The 20,475-nt window shown below is 39.4% G+C and overlaps 2 protein-coding genes and 1 non-coding gene across 5 annotated transcripts in view; 2 read left to right on the top strand and 1 right to left on the bottom strand.

Annotated features, from left to right (window-relative positions):
- SLC23A1 (solute carrier family 23 member 1) overlaps positions 1-1,219 on the top strand; it is a 15,772-nt gene extending 14,553 nt beyond the window's left edge. The window contains exon 16 of the mRNA XM_029941178.1: positions 705-1,219. The gene's annotated coding sequence lies outside the window, so the exon portion shown is untranslated. The remainder of the gene's footprint in view (positions 1-704) is intronic.
- On the bottom strand, positions 7-18,902 carry PAIP2 (poly(A) binding protein interacting protein 2). Of its 3 annotated transcripts, none has more exons than XM_029942011.1 (5): positions 18,761-18,902; positions 4,525-4,667; positions 3,936-4,099; positions 2,486-2,665; positions 7-198 (listed from the first exon to the last, which is right to left on the bottom strand). In XM_029942011.1, the coding sequence occupies exons 3-5, from the start codon at positions 4,071-4,073 to the stop codon at positions 142-144; spliced, it is 375 nt and encodes a 124-aa protein (XP_029797871.1). In that variant the 5' UTR covers positions 4,074-4,099; positions 4,525-4,667; positions 18,761-18,902; the 3' UTR covers positions 7-141. The 3 variants fall into 3 exon arrangements, with proteins under 3 accessions (XP_029797871.1, XP_029797872.1, XP_029797870.1); XM_029942012.1 differs by having other exon boundaries at positions 4,525-4,639; XM_029942010.1 differs by lacking the exon at positions 4,525-4,667 and having other exon boundaries at positions 18,761-18,901.
- Positions 12,081-12,187, top strand: LOC115295030. The gene has a single exon (XR_003910264.1). It is a non-coding gene; the product is annotated as a U6 spliceosomal RNA (small nuclear RNA).
- Positions 18,903-20,475: the final 1,573 nt, after the last annotated feature.

Here is a 20,475-nt window from a genome sequence, read left to right as displayed (position 1 = left end):
AAGACTAACAAAACTTTGGCAATGCATAAGTGTAACACAGTGACAAGAGAGAGCTTTTACAATTAAGTCTTCTAATACTGCCTTCACAGTGTGGAAATTGTGCTACATCCACCAAAAGAGGGCCCCGTCTACTCAAATATTTTAGTACTTCACCCCAGGAACAAACTCCTTTGCATTTGGATTCAGATTGCTCTTGACCTGAAAAATAAGTACATAAAAAAGCAAGTTCATTAACAGATGGCTTCAGATACTCAAAAGCATTCAACCCAGATCCACATGCAAACCGATCTTCGAAAAAATGTTAAGACAAAAGAACTCAGACTGTATGGTTAAACTTAACCCAAAAAATCTATCAACAGAAGGGAAAGAAGGAAACAGAAGCTATAGATATTAAATATATAATATATGAAAACTTAACACCTTTTCTAAAGAGAAAGTAAAAATTGAAATTAAATTTGCATATAAGTGTAACCAAAAACCCACTAACTACACACAAACTAAAAAGATGTCACAGAATAAGGAATTCTGTTCATTTAACTATAATATTTGATTTTAACAGTTTCATACTATGCAAAAATACTAAACGAGTGTTGAAATGATTATTATAGTGGATTGGGGAATTGTTTATGAATTAATTTTGCTTATGATCCTCACTGAAAATATAGAGTTATCTTTCTAAAATTGCTGTATTCTAATTACTACAGGAAGCAAGGTTTGTAACAGAAAAAGAAAACTACATGGAGAATCAAAGGACCCTAAGATGGAATTCCAGCTCTGCTCTAAATTAACTTCCTATGAAAGCCTCGAAAAGTCACTCTCTTTGGAACTCTATTTCTGCATCAGTTAGAGAAAGAATAGGCCAAAGTCTCTAAGAGCCAGTATTCTAGATCTCTAAAACTTTACTTTACTAAGCAGACATGTCAGCATCTTGACAACAGGTGGAAATCTGCCTCCACCACAGTTGATAAAGATGAAAAGAAATCAAGATGTGTTACAGGGCCTGAATGTCAGAATACCGGTAGGCTTTTCGACTGAATCTGATCCCCCTATGTCACTTACTTCACAACCAAAGTATATTAAATAACATCCTGAAGCAATAGTTTAATTTTAATTTCATAATTTATATACAACCATTTCCTTGGACAAGACATACTCTCACTTCTCTCAAAGGAAATATATCTAAACTATGAAGTTTAAATTAAAAAGCAGTGTTTTTGAACGTGTAATCTTCTGGCAGCTACAAAAGAATGATAAGGAATTAACATAACCTCAAACAGACCAAGAAAAACAAACCAGTTTCTAGACAATGAAATTATACTGGGTCCAGATTAAAGTTATACATTATGATGAGCAAAGGACTTCACTCATCAGAGCAATCAGGATTATTTGTGGAATGACTAATGTAGTAATAAGCAAGCATATCAAAACAAACGACTGAGATCACACATCTGTTCAACTGAGTTACTGACATTTACTACAACACATCTGTATTACAATGTAAATTTCAGTGTTCTCCATACAGCCCTTTAGAAGAAGGGTTCCCAAATGCCTGATGGGGCAGGCTGGCAGTATGCCCTAGGAGTGCTTTTTATGCCTAGACAGGTGATTTGCAAGTCTGGGATCTAGCCAAAGGATTTATTTTTGGTTTTAATCCTTCACAGGAAATTATGATATATCACTAGATTAGGAAATCACTGCACAGTGAACAGAAAATAACTGCAAAAAATATTTTAAGTCTAGGAGTAAATTCCAGAGAACTAAATTGTAAAAGCAACTATAGACTGTCGATATGGAAAAAAAAGTCAGCATTACGACTTTAAATCATTTTATATTAATTTTAGTAAATGATTCACCACATTCTATTCTAGTACTGATGCCTATATTTAATTCTTGAAAAATTTTACTGTAAATGTACCATCCCCAGCAATGAGACATGGAAAGTAGGTAAAAATGCAAACATGTTTGTGTTCCTTTTCTGCCAAGAGCTTGCAAAAGTCCACATTAAATCCCAGTTCCAAATGGAGTTAGAGTAACTCAATGAAAATCTTGGGGCAGGGGAAAAAAAAACCCTCCAAAATTTCACTTTTCAGATAAAAATGTACAAATTTCACCAAATGTTTAAGAAAAAATTAAAGAGCAAAACCTCTTCATCAAGTTACTTTTGTATAGGCAAGTCACATGGACATACTGTGTGCTTCTTTTGGATTAACACTTTAAGATATTTACATATCCTAGGGCAATACCGTTATCAAAACTAAAAGCAGTGACAAGAGGTCTGTTAGTAGTGTCAGACTAGCTCCAGAACGTTGCCAGAAGTCACTCCGAGTCATAAATGAGACTGGGAAACCCCTGCTTCCACAGTAAGAAGCAGTACAATTTCTGAAGGGGAAGAAATGTAGAACTCTTGTTACACAGTCGATTGCTGCCTTTTCCGCTTATGGGAAAGATGAGCTAGTTTTTAAAAAGATGAAAAAGAACTTTTTACCACAAGATCTTCCAGAGAAGAGCCATCACTGATAACAAGGTCATTAAATTGGTCTTGGATTTGGTCCATAGTTTGTGGGAGATCTCGAGCTGGAATAAACCACTCATGTTCCTCCTCTTCTTCCAGCATTTCTTGGAAACAGCGTTCAATAAATTCTTCTTCCCATAACTCCTCTTCTATCTGGATTTATAATAAATAAAGGATCACTAGGTAAGATATCAATAGGAACGGCTTAAATTATCTTGAATTAAGGCATTTAAGGGCTGCCTGGGTGGCTCAGTTGGTTAAGCATCCAACTCTTGATTTTAGCCCAGGTCATGATCCCAGGGTTGTTGAGATTGAGCTCTGCACTGGGCTCCAAGCTGGGCATGGAGCCTGCTTAGGTTAGGATTTTCTCTCTTCCTCTGCCCCTCAACAGCTCATGTGCACGTTCCCTCGCTCTCTTAAAAAAACTGAACACACTATTTTAACCTTCTTTTCTGCTTTTGTGCCAAGAAAAAAAATGTTTACCCTAAGACTATGGATGATCTGTTTAAGGTTTTGCTGTCTTTATTTGTCCTAACAGAATGTGAGGAAGTAATGAAGGAGTGCTTTCAGGAATGCCTATCACAATTTAATACTTTAAAACCATACAAAACCTAAACCCAAGCAAAAATGACTAAATTCTGTACAGGATAGGGTCAGGGCATGGGTAATTCAACCCAACAAACAGCAGCCCAAATGATTCTCACTGAATTAAGACTGCACTGTCTTACTCTAGAATACCCATTATTGGATATAGTGAAATCAAGTTGGGTAATGATTACCAAAGCCATGATCAGGGAGGAACTAGACAGAAGATGGGTACAGATGCCAGAAATACAGAAATAAAAGACAACATTTATCAGTGTCTGAGCATTCTCTAAAGAGAAATGGTGTCAAAATTTCAGGCCCATCAGATTGAGAACCTCAGGTGAAACACAACACAATTCTGTATCCTAGTACCTAGGACTGTCTGCTCTTGGTTTTTACTCTTTAAGAGCAATCTGATTGGTGCAAGGCAGTGGATCCCAAACCTAACTGAACATTGGAACCAACTGGTTTTTTTTAAGTTTTATTTTTCAACATGGGGCTTGAACTCACAACCCTGAGATCAAGAGTCTACCAAATGAACCATTTAGGTGGCTCCCCATCTCAGAGCTTTAATAAACACATTTCCCAGGCTTGACCCTAGTCCTCCTGAATCACAATATCTAGGTTGGGACCCTGAAAAAGCCTCCCTAAATAATTTCAGTGAGCAGATAAATCTGCTAGTAATCAGCATACAAATAAAACAGGAGTAGTAGCACATAAATCCATACATTTCATATATAAGGGATGAGATAAAAAACACAGATAAAGGTTAAGTACAATTACACTGAGGGCTGTTATGGGCTACAAAAGACACAGTATATTTATACACAAAACTAACTTGTCTGTTGAATTCCTCTTCATTTTCCATCCACATGTATTCTGCAAATGGATTGTCATCTTCATGAGAATGACCATTAATAATCACATCTTCATTGATGATGCTTGGGCTAGTACTGCTGCGACTTGGATCTTTCATGGTTGGCGTTAGTTGTCGTTTTTAACCTTCAAAGAAAAACAACAGTTAATTTTTTCAGTCATTCTTTCAGTTCTTAACAAGCAGTTATTATCTCCAGGAATCATGGTTAGGTATTAGATGCACATGATAAATTAAGGCACATGATAAATCAAGCATGTGGAAGGTATCATTTTTTTTCCCCTCACAAATTATCTCAGTATCATCTGAAATAGCTGAGAACAGCCTATATTCATCTAGTGCTTTTTGGTAACAGCCAATGATGGTAATCAACTGCTTGAACGTAATTCTCAAATCAATCTATTTTTTAAATACTGGATACCTCTTGCTTTATGAAACAAGCATGGTCTAGAAGGCCTAAATCATCAAGTGAATTTATGAAAAGCAAATTCTACTTTTAGCAATTGATATTAAAAAGCTCAGAGACTGCAAATGAAAACAGACTTTTAATAACCTCTTAATTTCTCAGTCCCAAGGTAAAGAATGCTGTGGATCTCTAGACTTCATAGTACACTCTATTCCTTTATCTCTGGGTCCAGGTCGAGTTCTTCCGTGTCTGGATCTGTCCACTGTACAAGTGAGTTTCAGGCAAGTAATCTATCTCACACACAAACACACACAATATGCATCCTTTTTATTTTGAGAGAGAGAAAGAGAGAGAGAGCGAGCGAGCGAGAGAGAACGAGCACAAGATAGGGAGAGGGGCAGAGAGAGAGGAAGAGAAAGAATCTTAAGGGGGCTCAATCCCACGAACTGGGATCATGACCTGAGCTGAAACCAAGAGGAACACTAAACTGACAGAGCCACCTAGGTGCCCCTAATTTTAAAGTTAGTTTGTTGATTTATTGGGGGGGGGGGGGGATAGAGTGAATGAATCCCAAGCAGGCTTCACACTCTGTGCTGAGACCAACTTTGGGCTCAATCTCACAACTGTGAGATTATGACCTGAGCTGAAATCAACAGCTGGATGGTTAACTGAACTGACTGAGACATGCAGGTGCTCCAATGTGGATGCTTTCAAATGAGAGTTTATCTACAGACTGCTTTTTAACCTGCTTTGTTACCTTCACAGTACATGGTAAACATTTTTCCCATGCAAGTTTCTGAAACTCCCCTGCTGACAGAAAAACTTCTGGACAAACTCAAAATGAAATATCCAATCAGAAAAACAACAGCCCACTCTGTTCCCCCCCACCTCTGCTGTTCTCTTAAAAAAAAAAAAAAAAGAAAAGAAAGAAAAAGAAAAAGAAAAAGAAAGAAAAAAAAATGACAACACCACAGATTCACAGTAAAGGGTACATCAAGAAAATGTAACTTTGGGAAAGCAGAGGGTTTTATTATTAATCTCAGCATTCAAAGCATAAGGTAAAACTCATCATGATGGTCATGAGGGGATCACCTATGAGAATGTGTGGAACTGGACCTCAAATGAAGCTCCCTACTTTTCCTCCTTAGCTGTCTCATCTCCTCCAAGAACCGTTCCGTATCATCAGCAACTCCATCTATCATATCAAGGTTACTGACAAGCCTATTGGGCATATCCTCGCTAACATCATGGGCAGGTCAGGCCTAACCTGCTCTACTATTTCCTCCAGGCTCCTGGCCTTCACCACCTCCCAAAGGGTAGGCTTCTTCACTCTATGCTGCAGCCTGCTTTTCTCCTTTGCTTTCCTGGGAGACACTTTCCATGCTGTGATTTTTTTTTCCTGCTTCCTTTTCCTGCAGGGATCAGAAGCAGTCTTCCTCTCTTAGCCTTGAAATCTGCTGCACCAATGGACCTAAAGACCTGTTGTGTATAAGTCAGCTTCTGTGACTTCCTCCTTCCCTGGGCTATGGGCTAACCCACCTTCAGGGAACAGCACGCAGGTGCACAGCCACAAAGACTAGCTCAAGCATCTAACTTCTTTCTATGTGAGTAAAAACAACAATATCTAAAAAGAGTAGATCTGGTTTCTTATACACTGCTCATTAAGTGATAACACGATCTAAACCAGTTGACACACTGCTGGCTAAAAGTTTGAAGCATAACAGTAAGATTCTACAATATTCTACCAATTCATTAAGTATTGCTAAAAATGGGTTTACATATAATGAGTCACTTGTACATAAATTCAAACAGCAGTGTGACCTGTGCTAAAGGAAGGAGTCAGCATACCTAATATGAGAATAGAGTTTTAAAAACTTCAGGTTTCTTACTCCAGTTATCATAATCAAGTAAAACATTATAAACTAAAACCTCCTACCACAAATAGTTTTCTTCATTAGGCTTAAGGTTCAGGGAGCACTTGCTCTATATGTATAGCCATCCCTAATACGTTGTTATTTTTCAATCTTTTTTTTTTTATCAGAGATATTCATTGTCTGTTTTCTGTCCTGTCTTTTATAGTGCCTCTATTATTTTCATTCTACCCACACCTTAGCACATAAATCTCAGTCTGCCTCTGCTTTTCTTTCATATGTATATAATAATAAGTAACTCAGGCAGTAGTTTGAGGACTTCTTAACAAATACAGATGTCACTACCATGAGCCTACTGTCAGTAGTATTCAGTATTTCAGAAAACACCTATGTGTTTCAGGACAGAACCCACCCAGTCCCAGCTTAAGAGACTGAATTCACATTATATGAACAATATGAGTTTTAATTATACATACGTCCTCAAGTCTACAAAAGGAATCTAAAAAAGGGGCACCAGGCTAGTTCAGTCAGTAGAGCATGTGACTCCTGATCTCGGAGTTGTGAATTCGAGCCCCACATTGGGCTGTCTGCTGTGAGCACAGAGCCTGCTTTGGATCCTCCTCCCCCACCCCCACCCCACTTGTGTGCATGTTCTCTCAAAAAAATACCAAAAAAAAAAAAGTTTAGAGACTATGAGATAGTCAATGTTCAAATGGAATTAAGTAGTTAAGTAGCACTGCTGCAGTGCTTGAACCCACAAATCTTTGAGATCATGACCCGAGCCAAAGTCGGACACTAAACCAACTGAGTCACCCAGGCACCCCTCTAACTTGTTTATAAATATGCCTCCATAGTTTGAGCTCTGTGTCAGGCTCTATGCTGACAGCTCAGAGCCTGAAGCCTGTTTCTGATTCTGTGTCTTCCCTCTCTCTCTGACCCGCTCCCATTTGTGCTCTCTCTCAAAAATAAAAAATAAATAAATAAATAAAAATTTAAACAAATATGCCTCTGTGACCAAATTATATCTACATGTAAATGCAATCTATTTTTTAAAGAAAAAAAAATCCAATTTATGATCACAAGCTTATGTAAACCATGAAAAATGTGCCTCAGAAAATTCTATAGTTTGAGAATCCCAAGGGACTCCCCTCTCTCTTTGATGCCAATCAGTAACAAAGAAACTATCAACAGTGCTTAGCAAAAGGGCCCAATCCCTGTATTTGACAAGGCTCTAGGTCAGTAATGATTTTTGCTCATTACCACTTCATCAAACAAACTGTGGCTTTGGTACAGATCCCAGGGAAAGAATCCATAAAGGACTGCAAATAAAATTACTTTATCAACCAATATTTGGGAAACAAATCATAACTGAAACCGAAAAGAACAAACTGGAGCCTGGACACTAATCTTACACCTTAGACAGCTGCGGGAAGGAACAACTGCCGACCAAATTTCTGGCTATAGCCAGCCAGGTGAAAGCCAGCAGGGTAAGAATCATTTACTTTCAGAATGTTGAGAGACCCACAATTATTGAATATAAGGTATTCTAATAGATGTACTAAATTTTTAATTTTTTTTCTATGACTTGTTCTTGACCCTTCTTGGACCACACTCTTTATACTGGATCCTCTGCATGTTCTGCTGTGTCTCCCTCTCTCTCTGCCCCTCCCCCTTTTGTGCTCGGTCTCTCTATCAAAATAAATAAAACATTAAAAAAAAAAAAAAAACTAGGTATAAGATCACCTGGTTGGCTCAGTTAATACAGCATGTGACTCTTAATCTTGGGGTCCTGAGTTCAAGACCCATGCTAGGTGTAGAGCTTATTTTAAAAATTGGGTATACAGTTCAAACACCATAAAATTTATGATTTTAAAGTGCTAGATTGGCATTTGTTAAAAACAGTTAAAGGCAGGGGCACTTGGGTGGCTCAGTTGGTTAAGCATCCGACCTGGGCTCAGGTCATGATCTCACAATTCGTGGGTTCGAGCCCTGCATCGGGCTCTGTGCTGACAGCTAGCTCAGAGCCTGGGACCTGTCTTCGGATTCTGTGTCTCCCTCTCTCTCTGACCCTCCCCTGCTCACACTAAAAAAAAGTTGTAAAACAAAAATAGTTAAAGGCAAATATAGTAGCCAAAGCCACCTAGGGCAAAGAAGAACAGATGTGGCAAACAAAAGACCAAGCAAAAAAGCATGGGAGGAAAGACTGGTGAAGGAAATGCTTTGGGTATAAAGGCTTTGAAAAGCTCCTGCATATTATGGGGAACCAAGAAGGCCATGGGCAGGTCCAGTGCTCAGAGCATGCTCAGAAAAGACATGAAGGGTGCCTGGGTTGCTCAGTTGGTTAAGCATCTGCCTTCTGATTTCTGCTCGGTTCATGATATAAAGCCCCATGTCAGACTCTGTAGTCACAGGGTGGAACCTGCCTGGAATTATCGCTCTCCTCCTCTCTGCCGCGGCCCCATGCACTCTCTTTCTCTCAAAATAAATAAATTTTTAAAAAAAGGCCCGCAAAGGCCCTACACTCTGGTTGACCTTCAGTATATGCACATATAGTGAGGGCTAAGAAAGCTGTAAGCTGCCTGAATGTTGAAGGTATGCCTCAACATAAATAAGAATCTATTTACAAAGACTGAGTTTTTGGGGCACCTGGCTGGCTCGTCGGCTAAGCCTCCGACTTCGGCTCAGGTCAGATCTCACGTTCGTGGGTTCGAGTCCCGCGTCAGGCTCTGTGCTGACAGCTAGCTCAGAGCCTGGAGCCTGCTTCCGGTCCTGTGTCTCCTTCTCTCTCTGCCCCTCCCTCTCTCATGCTCTCTCTCTCTCTGTATCAAAAATAAATAAAAACATTAAAAATTTTAAAAAAACAACAAAGACTGAGTTTTTGCTTATAGATATTAAGAAAAATATATATTAAGAATTTAACTTCTTTTTAAAATGTTTAATATTTATTTATTATTGATACAGAGAGAGATGGAGCATGAGTGGGGGAGGGGCAGAGAGAGAGAGAGAGGGAGACACAGAATCTGAAGCAGGCTCCAGGCTCTGAGCTGTCAGCACAGAGCCTGACACGGGGCTAGAACCCACAAACCGTGAGATCATGAGCTAAGCCGAAGTTGGACGCCCAACCGACTGAGCCACCCAGGCTTAAAAATTTTTTTAATGTTTGTTTATTTATAGGAGAGCGTGAGCGAGGAACAGGCACACATAGAATCCAAAGCAGGCTCCAGGCTCTGAGCTGTCAGCAAAAAGCCCAATGCTCTCTCTCAAAATAAATATGTAAACATTAAAAAAAGAGAGAATATCAATACAAAGAAATTATTAAAAAGAAACCAAATAATATCTGGAGTTGAAAAGTACAATAACTGAAATGAAGTCAAACAATGAAAAATAATGAATAGAACCTTAAAGACCAGTGGGAAACTATCATACACATAATGGGAATCTCAGACGGAGAAGATAAGGGGCCAAAAAGAATATTTTAAGAAATAACAGCCTCATGGGGTACCTGGCTGGCTCAGTCAGTGGCACCTGGGGCTCCTGATCTCAGGGTTGTGAGTTTGAACCTCTGTTAGGTGTACAGATTGCTTAAAAACAAATTAAAAAAAAAATTTTTTTTTTTTAATTTTAGAGAATTTGCAAGTAGGGGGAGACAGAGGGAGAGAGAAAGAATCCCAAGCAGGCTCCATGCTCAGCACGGAGCCTAACATGGGGCTTCATCCCATGACCCTGGGACCATGACATGAGCTGAAATCATGAGATAGACAACTGAGTCACCGAGGAGACCCTAAAAATAAAACTTTTTAAAAAAGAAAAGAAAATGACCCCAAACTCCTCACACTTGAATAAAAAAAAAATCTCCATATATTACTCTACATATCCAAGAAACTCAACAAATTCCATGTAGTATAAACTCAAAATGGGGGCATCTGGGTGGCTCAGTTGGTTAAGTGTGTGACTGCAGATTCTGTTTCTCTCTCTTTCTCTCTGCCCCTCCCCTACATTGTGCTCTCTCTCTCTCAAAAATAAATAAATGTTAAAAAAAAATTATAAAAGGGATGCCTGGGTGGCTGAGTTGGTTAAGTGCCGACTTCAGCTCAGGTCATGACCTCGTGGTTCATGAGTTTGAGCCCCACATCGGGCTCTGTGCTGACAGCTCAGAGCCTGGAGCCTGCTTCAGATTCTGTTTCCTTCTCTCTCTGCCCTTCTCCTGCTCAGGCTTGTATCTCTGTCTCTCAAAAATAAACATTAAAAAAAAAAAGATAAATATTTGCAAACCAAGATACAAGAGTCACAGTGCAGAATATCAAAGGGAATTCTTAAAAGACAAACAATACTATTTTCAAAAAAGTGACAAGAAAAATAATCTGCTTCTAGTAATAAAAAGCAAAAAACCAAACTGAAAGAAAACTGCCAGAATGTAAGACCCGGGCAGAAAACAGCTTACAGACATAAATGAACTAGAAAATTTCCATCCCTATTATTCAGGAATAGTCTGAATAATACGACTTATGGGATCCTGATCTATGAATCTAAATTCACATGGGCTAAGTGCTTTTAAAATATCTTTACCAGCCTTTAAATTTATTTTTCTTGTTATGAATAGTGTATTCAGGTTTTCTACATCTTTGGTTAATTACAGTAATTTATATTTCATTAAAATCTCATTTTCTCCAGAATTTTAATTTTGTTATAAAATTGCATAGAATGTAACTATTCTAACTTGTTTCACTACATATAATTTGATTATATGTTCCTTTTCCTCATTTAGAGATTTATCTTAGAGAAAAAGTCCAGGTTTGCAATTTGGACGAGTGAGTATAGTAAACTCTTCCTACATATGTAGTAAAAGGAAGATCTGTGTGTGTGTTTCAAATGCACAGAATCTCTGGGAACATATAAAACAGAGAAGCAAATCATATCTGATAAGGAACTTGTATTTAGAATATATAAAGAACTATTACAACTCAATAAAAATGACACAATTTAAAAACGGGCAAAGAAGAAAGTTTTCCAAAGAACATACAAATGCCAATAAATACATGATACTCAAAATCATTAATCATGGAGGAAATGCAAATCAAAACCACAATGAGATGCCACTTTACACTAGAATGGCTGTAATAAAAGATGGATAATAACTATTGGTAAAAATGTGGAGAAATGGGAAACTTCATTTACTGCTGGTAGGCATGTTAAAATGATGCAGCTGCTTTGAAAAAGCAGTTCCTCAAAAGATTAAACATGGAACCCAATATTTATACTAAGTATTTAACCAAGAGAAATGAAAATATATGCCCTATAGAAAACTTGTACACAAATGGTCATAGCAGTATTATTCATAATAGCCCCAAAGTGAATAAAAACCCAGTGGTCCACCAACTGATAAATACTATGTGGTATCTCCCACACAACAGAATATTATGTGACAATAAAAAGAAATGAAATACTTGATACATGTTATATCATAGATGAACACTGAAAACGTTATGCTAAGTGAAAGAAGCCATTCACAAAGCACCGCACCACATCGGTATGACAGCTAAGGTGTATGAGGTTTCTTTGTCGGGTAACAAAAATGTTCTAAAATGGATTGTAGTGATGAATGCACAACTCTCTTAATATCCTAAAAACAAGTCAACTGTATACTTGGAGTTAAAGGCAGTGAATTATAGCTCAGTAAGAACTGTTAAGGGTCCATGAGTTTGAGCCCTGTCATCAGGCTCTGTACTGACAGCTCAGAGCCTGGAGCCGGCTTCCAATTCTGTGTGTCCCTCTCTCTCTGCCCCTCCCCTGCTCATGCTCTGTCTCACTTTCTCTGTCAAAAGTAAATATTAAGTGCTCGCTTCGGCAGCACATATACTAAAATTGGAATGATACAGAGCAGATTAGCATGGCCCCTGCGCAAGGATGACACGTAAATTCGTGAAGCGTTCCATATTAAAAAAAAAAAGTAAACATTAAAAAATATATATATGGGGCGCCTGGGTGGCTTGGTTGGTTAAGCGTCCGACTTCAGCTCAGGTCGTGATCTCAGTCTTGTGGATGAGCCCACGTCGGGCTCTGTGATGACAGCTCAGAGCCTGGAGTGTGCTTCGGATTCTGTGTCTCCCTGTCTCTGCCTATCCCCCACTCGTGCTGTTTCTTTCTGTCTCAATAATAAATAAACATTAATAAAAATAAAAATAGGAAGGAAAGAAAATGAAATAATAAAATAAAATAAGGGGCCTGGGCGGCTCAGTTGGTTGAGCGTCCGACTTTGACTCAGGTCATGATTTTGCGGTTCGTGGGTTCAAGCCCCGTGTCAGGCTCTGTGCTGACAGCTAGCTCAGAGCCTGGAGCTTGTCTTAGAAGTCTGTGTCTCCCTCTCTCTCTGACCCTCCCCTGCTCATGTCGTCTCTCTCTCTCTCTCAAAAATAAATATTTTAAAAAATTAAATTAAATTAAATTAAAAAAATAAAATGTAAAAAAAAGAAAACTGTCAAAAAACAACACTCAATGCCTACAGAGAGAACTAGGTGGGCAAGAGACACTGCTACATCTTTTGAATTTTGAATAGATACCTATTAAAAATTCAACCCTAATAAACAAAGCCCCTACTTTAATTGCATTAATTTTTTCCACACTTTTATTTGTTTTTTCACTTTTTCCTTTCAGTAAATTTCTACCAATATGTTACTCTGATTTTTAAGTCAACAAATGTTTATTTTCAACCTTTCATTTAATAAATGATTTGTATCTATAAATTTTCCATATATTTTAAATTTAGTTCTTACCCATTTTAAGTAATTACAAATTATTTACTTTATAGTAGGCCAGAGATTATTTGGAAGAATATTTTTACATTTCCAAGTGGTTATTGTTCTTCTGTTTACCCTCTGATATCTAGTTTTACTTCATTATGTTATAAAATGCAGCCAGCGAGGCGCCTGGGTGGCTCAGTCTGACTTCAGCTCACGTCATGATCTCAGAGTGCATGGGTTCAAACCACACATTGGGCTCTGTGCTGACAGTTCAGAGCCTGGAGCCTCCTTCAGATTTTGTGTCTCCCTCTGTTTCTCTGCTTCTCCTTTGCTTGTGCTCTCTCTCAAAAATAAATAAATAAACATTTTAAAATGCAGCTAGAAAAACCTTTACTTTTTGGGGCTTATTATAGTTTTGTTTGCAGACAACTATGGTTTTTGCAAAATGCCCCTTGGGTCTAAAGAGAGAAATGTGTGACTTCTTTTTCCAAAGTACAAAAAATATATTTACATATCTACATCTGTATCTAAATATAAATATAGATATGTAAATGATCTACTTTTTATTTGATATGTTAAATTCTGAAAGTGGTATATTTAAGTCCTATACTGTAAGAGTTAGATTTCTGACTCAGTCTCACAGATTTATCATTTTTGATAACTGATGGTTGGTTTTATGTCTTCCATCATAATTTTTAATTTTCTCTTACAGTTTCTTACATTCTATTCCTTAGTGTTTATTTTCCTACTTTTATGAAATCTGCATACCAGTGAGTGTAATCGACTCACATTTTAAAAAATATAGGATTGTCTCTCTCTGTCTCTCAAAAAAAAAAAAAAAAAATTAAAAGGGGCACTTGAGTGGCTCAGTTGGTTAAGTGTCCGGCTTCGGCTCAGGTCATGATCTCACGGTTCGTGGGTTTGAGCCCCGCGTCAGACTCTGTGTTGACAGCTCAGAGCCTGGAGCCTGCTTCAGATTCTGTGTCTCCCTCTCTGATCCTCCCCTGCTAGCTGTCTCTCTCCTGTTTCTCAAAAATAAATTAAAAAATAAAATAAAATAAAATAAAATAAATAGGATTTATTTTCTGTGACTTACAAACTACTGAGGAATCTCAGGTGGGTTTTCTCCCCCATGTCTGAAATATAATTGGTATCAGTACTGTAAAGTTTAAGGTGTATAGCATGATAATGTGACTTATAACTACTGTGAAATTAAAATAGATTTACACAGATTCCTATTCATTAAAAACATGCTCTATAAACCCTCAATCAATTCAAGACATTTAGAATGCTTTTCCTTGGTCAGGGTCTCCAACCCAATCCCTGCTCCCAGACAAGGAAGGAACCTTTAGAAGGATTTTACTTATCCCATTTCCTTCCTCCCACTCCATCTCCTGAGCTTTGTGGAAATAATTTAAGCAGTGTTAGTTCCATACTTTTGGTTTTCCTTTAGGTGTAGATCTTTTAGAAGAATTTTTTAACCAAACACAATTAACATTATTGTCTATTTATATTTTCACTAAACTCATTGTTATCAATTTCTTTTATCCATAATCTTCCCAACTTGACATCTTTAATATTTCTTCCCAAGGTTACCTAAAGATACTCATTTCTCAGCTACTGCATGTCTAAAAATGTCTTTTGCTTTTCTATTTAAATAATAATATTTAATGGGACAGATTTAGACGTCTGTCTTTTCTATTATCTGCAAATATTCCAGCTTTCATTGTTTTAGTTTTTCTTTTTTTTTTTTTTAATGTTTTTTATTTATTTTTTATAGAAAGAGAGACAGAGCATGAGAGGGGGAGGGGCAGAGAGAGAAGGAGACACAGAACCAGAAGCAGGCTCCAAGCTCTGAGCTAGCTGTCAGCACAGAGCCTGATGCGGGGCTCGAACCCATGAACGTGAGAGCTGACCTGAGCCAAAGTCAGAGGCTTAACTGACTGCACCACCCAGGCACCCCTTTTAGTTTTTCTTTTGTAAACATCCTGTTCACTGGGCATGTGGTGGCTCAGTCGGTTAAGTATCCAACTCTTGATTTCAGCTTAGCTCATGATCTCAGGGTTGTGGGATCAAGTCCTGCATGAGGGTCCATGCTCAGAGCTTGGGATTCTCTTTCCCTTTCTCTCGTTCCTCCCCTGCTGGGCCCTCTTTCTAAATAAAATAAACATTAAAATAAACAAATAAATAAACATGGTTTCCAGTAGTGTCCATTCCTTAATATTCTTTATGAAATTTCAAACTATAGAAATCTTTTAAGTTTTAAAAACTTATCACTAGTTTCACCTCTTAAGAATTCTAATTCAAATTCATATAGAATTTTCTCTTCTTTCCTCAATCTGACTCCACAGACACCTTTTCTTATTCCACTGGACTCGATTTTGAACAACTGTGACTCCTTATCCTTATTTGCATACACATATATTACCATAGTTGTATCTCCACGAGTGTGAGAGGATAAAGAAATCTCTGCTTTGGCTTGTTTCCCACTCAAGTTTGTAAGCAGCTTTGAATTTTCTGTTTTAATGTTTGTCAATATACATTAATGATTAAAAGCATTGGCTCTGGAACCCAAGGGCAAGTTATTTAACCTCTCTGTGTCTCAGATTCTCCATCTATTAAATGGTAATAATAATAGTATCTAGGCACAGAGTCTAGCACATAACAGTATTATATATTTTGGTGCTTATTAAACATTTAGAGCAATTAAAGGTTGCTAGAGCAAGGTATAAGGTAAAAAAAATCACATGTCTAAAAACCTGTAGGAGTGAAACAATGTCACAGAATGAACTCTATAGTACTAATCTCAACTAGGTATAACAAAGGTAAGGATATCTCAGTCCTGCCTATCACTACTACTGGATAAAAGCTCAAAGCACATCAGAAACACCATCCTTATTTATAAAAACTGACACAAAAAATAAGCAGAAGGAATTCAAACCTCTAAATCCACACTATCCAATGCATTGGCCAATAGCTATGTATGGCTAAGTAAAAATAAATTAACTTAAACTCAATGCAATAAAAAATTCAGTTCTTTAGCTGCACTTGCCACATTTCAAGCACTCAAGACACGTGCTATTAGTACTTAGTGGACAGCAGTGCTCTAAACAAAAAGGAAATTTAGAAGAAGAAAAAAAAGATTGTTGCTGGATCTGAAACTTAGGCTGTATCATATGCAAATTACTAATGCACCTATACAACAGGGACATCCAGATCACAAGGGGTATAGCCTGGACAACTTTAATCTTGGATTAGGTCCGAAACTAAGATACACTACCAACAACCTACCAGACCCCGGGTATGTCACTAAACTACAAGCAGCACAGTAAAATGGTTAAGAGCACATAATCTCTGGACTACTTGGGTTTGAATTCCAGCTCTTACCAGCTGCGTAACACTGGACAAGTTAATTCACATCTCTTTCTTGTTAGCTTTATTTTACAGCAGTACTTACCACTTAAGGAGGGTGAAGATTAAATACTTGTAAAAACATTCAGAACAATGTTTGGCATTACTAAGTGCTATGGAAATATGTGCCTAATAAAATAATTTCTCAAACTTCTATTTCCTGAATTTCAAAATGGGCAAGATAAAACATGCTCTGCCTTTTTCACAGGTTATGATGAGTACATCTGTAAATTACAAAATATGTAAAATCACAAAAAAAAGGGGGATCAAGGAATTATTTTCTACTCTCTTTCACCTCCCATATTATCTACAAAATTGCTATGATAACAGTATTTTATAAATGTTTCTATTTTCTATTAAAAGCTGAGCGGGGGCACCTGGGTGGCTCAGTCAGCTGAGCGACCAACTTCAGCTCAGGTCATCATCTCACAGCTTGTGAGTTTGAGCCCGGTGACCACCTCGTGTTGACAGCTCAGAGCCTGGAGCCTGCTTCAGATTCTAGGTCTCCCTCTCTCTCTCTGCCCCTCCCCTGCTCACACTCTGTCTCTCTCTGAAAAATAAACATAAAAAAAATTTTTTTTAAGTGGAGCATTACTCTCTAGAGTCATGAAGGGGGAAACCTGCATAAAGTGTACAGTGATTACTGAAGGAAAAGCCTAAGACAAACTTACTCTGTTCCAAGAGGGTAGAGATCATCTCCACCTCAATTTGAGCTCCCAAGCACCAATATACAATACATTGTAATAAACCCTCTAAACTCCCAAGCCTTTAACCATTAGTGAGCTTCCAGTGCTTAAACCATCCTTTAAAGAAAGAGATAAATAAGCTGTAATTTTTGTAAAGTTACCTAAATTGATTTGTCGTGGACTTGTAAGATCAAGTTTTGTACAAGTTCACAATTAACAAGCAGGACAAACAAGCTAATGTGCCCCAAATATCTTTTCACAAACTGGAATCAGAAGCCAAACCAGCAAACACTGGGAATCATATTTAAATCCTTACAGAAGCCTTTTTCTTATTTATAAACCTAACTTGAAAATCCAAACCAACACCTGCTCAACAGCAATTTGTGAAAAACTGCCAGGTGACTACAAGATTAGCCAGTGGACAGAAATGGGAATTTGTCTTCTGTTGAAATAAATGTTCGGGCGCCTGGGTGGCTAGGTCGGTTAAGCATCCGGATTAGGCTCAGGTCATGATCTCACGGTTAGTGGGTTCGAGCCCCGAGTAGGGGTCTGTGCTGACAGATAGCTCACAGCCTGGAGCATGTCTGCGTCTCCCTCTCTCTCTGACCCTCCCCTGCTCACAATGTCTCTCTCCGTCTCTCAAAAAAAAATAAATAAATAAATAAATAAATAAAAATAAGAAAAAAGAGAAATGTCAAAAGCTGTCAGCTGCTAGACTTTTTCCCGCGGTACACTAGAAGCCAAATTCTTTCTAGAGTCTGTGGTTCCCATGAGGTGATGGGGCTGCAAAATCAGGGAGAGCAAGACAACAAAAGGAAGCAGAAAAGGTCTCTTTTTGAGTCACCAGAAAATACCACTGCTGGCTGCTTCAACAAATGTTTTGAAAAAACAAACTTCACCACAAGCCACATAATTTTAGTGGTACTGCGGAGTAAGCACAGAGTGAAGAGAAATTAAAAGAGGACCGGAATCCAAGAATGTGAATTAGATGGGTCGTTAAAGTTCATCTGGTTTACAATACTCCCGGCCGGAGTAGGGATTCCAGCCCTCCTACCAGGAGAAATATAAGGAATAAGGAAAGGTGAAGAAACGGGAGAAAGCGGATCAGAAAGGTAAAGCCAGTGGACGGTTGCAGAATGCTCCCCCCCCCGACGCTCGCCAACCCGCCAGTCCCTCCGCCCCTCTTTCCCCACCCCAGCAACGGGAGGAGCGCGCACGCGCAGCAAGTAGGGGCTGCGCGTGGCGACGCGCAGGCGTAAACTGGGAAGAAACAATGAGCTTTGTTGCCGAAGCGGCAGTGGGGGGCAGGGGAAAAGGGAACCCGCGGGGAGGAGAAGAAACTGGAGGGAGAAAGAGGGGCCACGAGAAAGTACTATCCCGGCAACCCTCGCGCGCCGCCGAGGACCCGGATAGAGTGCTGCGAGATCCAAATCATAAATAATAATGACAATGAGAAAAAAAAGCGACGGCCATTTCTCAGAGAAGAAAGAGTCTAAGTCGGTCCCACCTTATCCCTCATATTCGACTGAAAGACGCAAGGAGTAAGAAAGCTATACAAGGCTTGGTGGCCAACAACCCGGGGGACCCTCTAGGCCCCTCAACCGTCGCCAAGATGCTGTCCCTCGACCGCCGGGGCCGCCGCACCCTTCTGGTCGCTCCGCCCGAGGGAACCCCTCACCCAGTGCACGGCAGCGGGGACGGCAGCCAACGATCCGGACGGCCTCCGCGGATCTCCACAGTCAGCGCCGCTCCCCGGCTCGACGCGCGCTTCGCCCGCCGCCTCCCTTCTCCAGTCCAAACAAACACCCCAGCCCGGAAGTGACTTCACTTCCGCTGCCGCCGGCTCCGCCCCCTCGTTCTGTTAGCACTGCTCTCTGAAGCCACTAGAGAGCGCGAGAGAGAACGAGCGACCCCAGTGTTCTCTTCGTATCCCAGGCTGCACACGTGTGGATGCGCTATGACCTCTCATACCGGGCAGAAGCCGGGTATACGGGAAGTCGAGAAATCGTGTCGCATTCTCTCTGGGAGACTGGAGTTCGGCCGAACCTGAGCCAGACACCCGCCTTTCAAGAATGTTGGCATGCAGTGAGTGGGGGAGCTGAGAACTGAAGAATACACCTTACCGACCACAACGTTACCTCAAATACATTAACATCAAACAGGAACATCTAGATAACGACAGCGCATTCACACACCAACATATACAGCTATGTGATACACAGTGTCACCCACCCATAACAGTGACACCCACCCAGTGACAACCAGAGATCCTGACTCAGAAACAATAGGGGTGCCTGGGTGGCTCAGTTGGTTAAACATTCCACTCTTGATTTCAAGTCAGGTCATGATCTCCTGGAATCCCCAGGGCTCCTCACTGTGGGGAACCTGCTTGCGATTCATCCTTTCTCTGTGTCCCTTCCCCACTCTCTCTCAAAATAAACTTAAAAAAAAACCCACCATAAATATAGAAACAATAAGCTAAGATAAACTCACAGAGGGTACTAACTGACCTACAAGCACTTACGTTAGACAGGTTCAGGCGCGCGCGCGCGCACACACACACACACACACACACACACACACACACTTTCTTAAGTTAGATCTCTGCGCACAGTTGCAAGTTATGAATATATGGTTCCCAGGCAACATATGAAACCACCTTTGTAGCTAAGGAAGGAAATATCTTGTCCAGAGATAATCTAGAAGGGTGGGACCTCAAGATCCAAGACTTTCCTCTTCCATTATCCTGGATGTACTACTGCTTTCCATACATTAATCCTTGCAATCATCAGTGGCAAGCCTCAATATAATTTTTTTACTGATACTAATCAATGTACAATCTATGTAAAAATTTGCATATTTGAATATGTATAAACTATTTGAAAGAAAGACACAAAAAGTAATTTCTTACCTTTGGGAAAGGGAAATGAGGGACAGCTTTACTTTATTCTTGTAAAACTTGAATATTAAAAGCACAGACTGGAGGTGCCTGGGTGGCTCAGTCGGTTAAGTGTCCACTTTGGGTCAGGTTCGTGGGTTTGATCCCAGCATTGGGGGATCCCTTGCTCAGAGCCTGGAGTCTGTTTCAGATTTTGCCTTTTCTCTCTGCCTCTCCCCCACTCACACTCTGTCTCACTGTCTCTCAAAAATAAATAAATGTAAAAAAAAATTTTTAAAGCACAGAAGGGTGCCTGGGCTGGGTCAGTTGGTAGAGCTTTCAACTCTTGATCCTGGGGGTCTGGGGTTGTGAGTTTGGCTCCATGTTGGTATAGAGTTTACTTTAAAAAAAAATGCTTTTAGTATCTACTAAAAGTAAGAAAAAAATAAGAAAAAAGTTCCCTCCATGGGAAGGAATCTAGAAGAGGGTTACTCATGTTTAGGGCCATTCCATTC

Source organism: Suricata suricatta, chromosome 6 (genome assembly GCF_006229205.1).
Source record: "Suricata suricatta isolate VVHF042 chromosome 6, meerkat_22Aug2017_6uvM2_HiC, whole genome shotgun sequence".
NCBI classification, from domain to species: domain Eukaryota; kingdom Metazoa; phylum Chordata; class Mammalia; order Carnivora; family Herpestidae; genus Suricata; species Suricata suricatta.
This window is presented reverse-complemented; position numbering and strand designations above follow the sequence as displayed.

Excerpts from the sequence above, each read along its gene's own strand:
- PAIP2 (XM_029942011.1), bottom strand. The coding sequence starts at position 4,073 with ATGAAAGATCCAAGTCGCAGCAGTACTAGCCCAAGCATCATCAATGAA. Across the intron at positions 2,666-3,935 it reads AAGAGGAATTCAACAGACAA|ATAGAAGAGGAGTTATGGGA; the intron begins GTTAGTTTTGTG and ends TTATAAATCCAG. Across the intron at positions 199-2,485 it reads CTTCTCTGGAAGATCTTGTG|GTCAAGAGCAATCTGAATCC; the intron begins GTAAAAAGTTCT and ends CTTATTTTTCAG.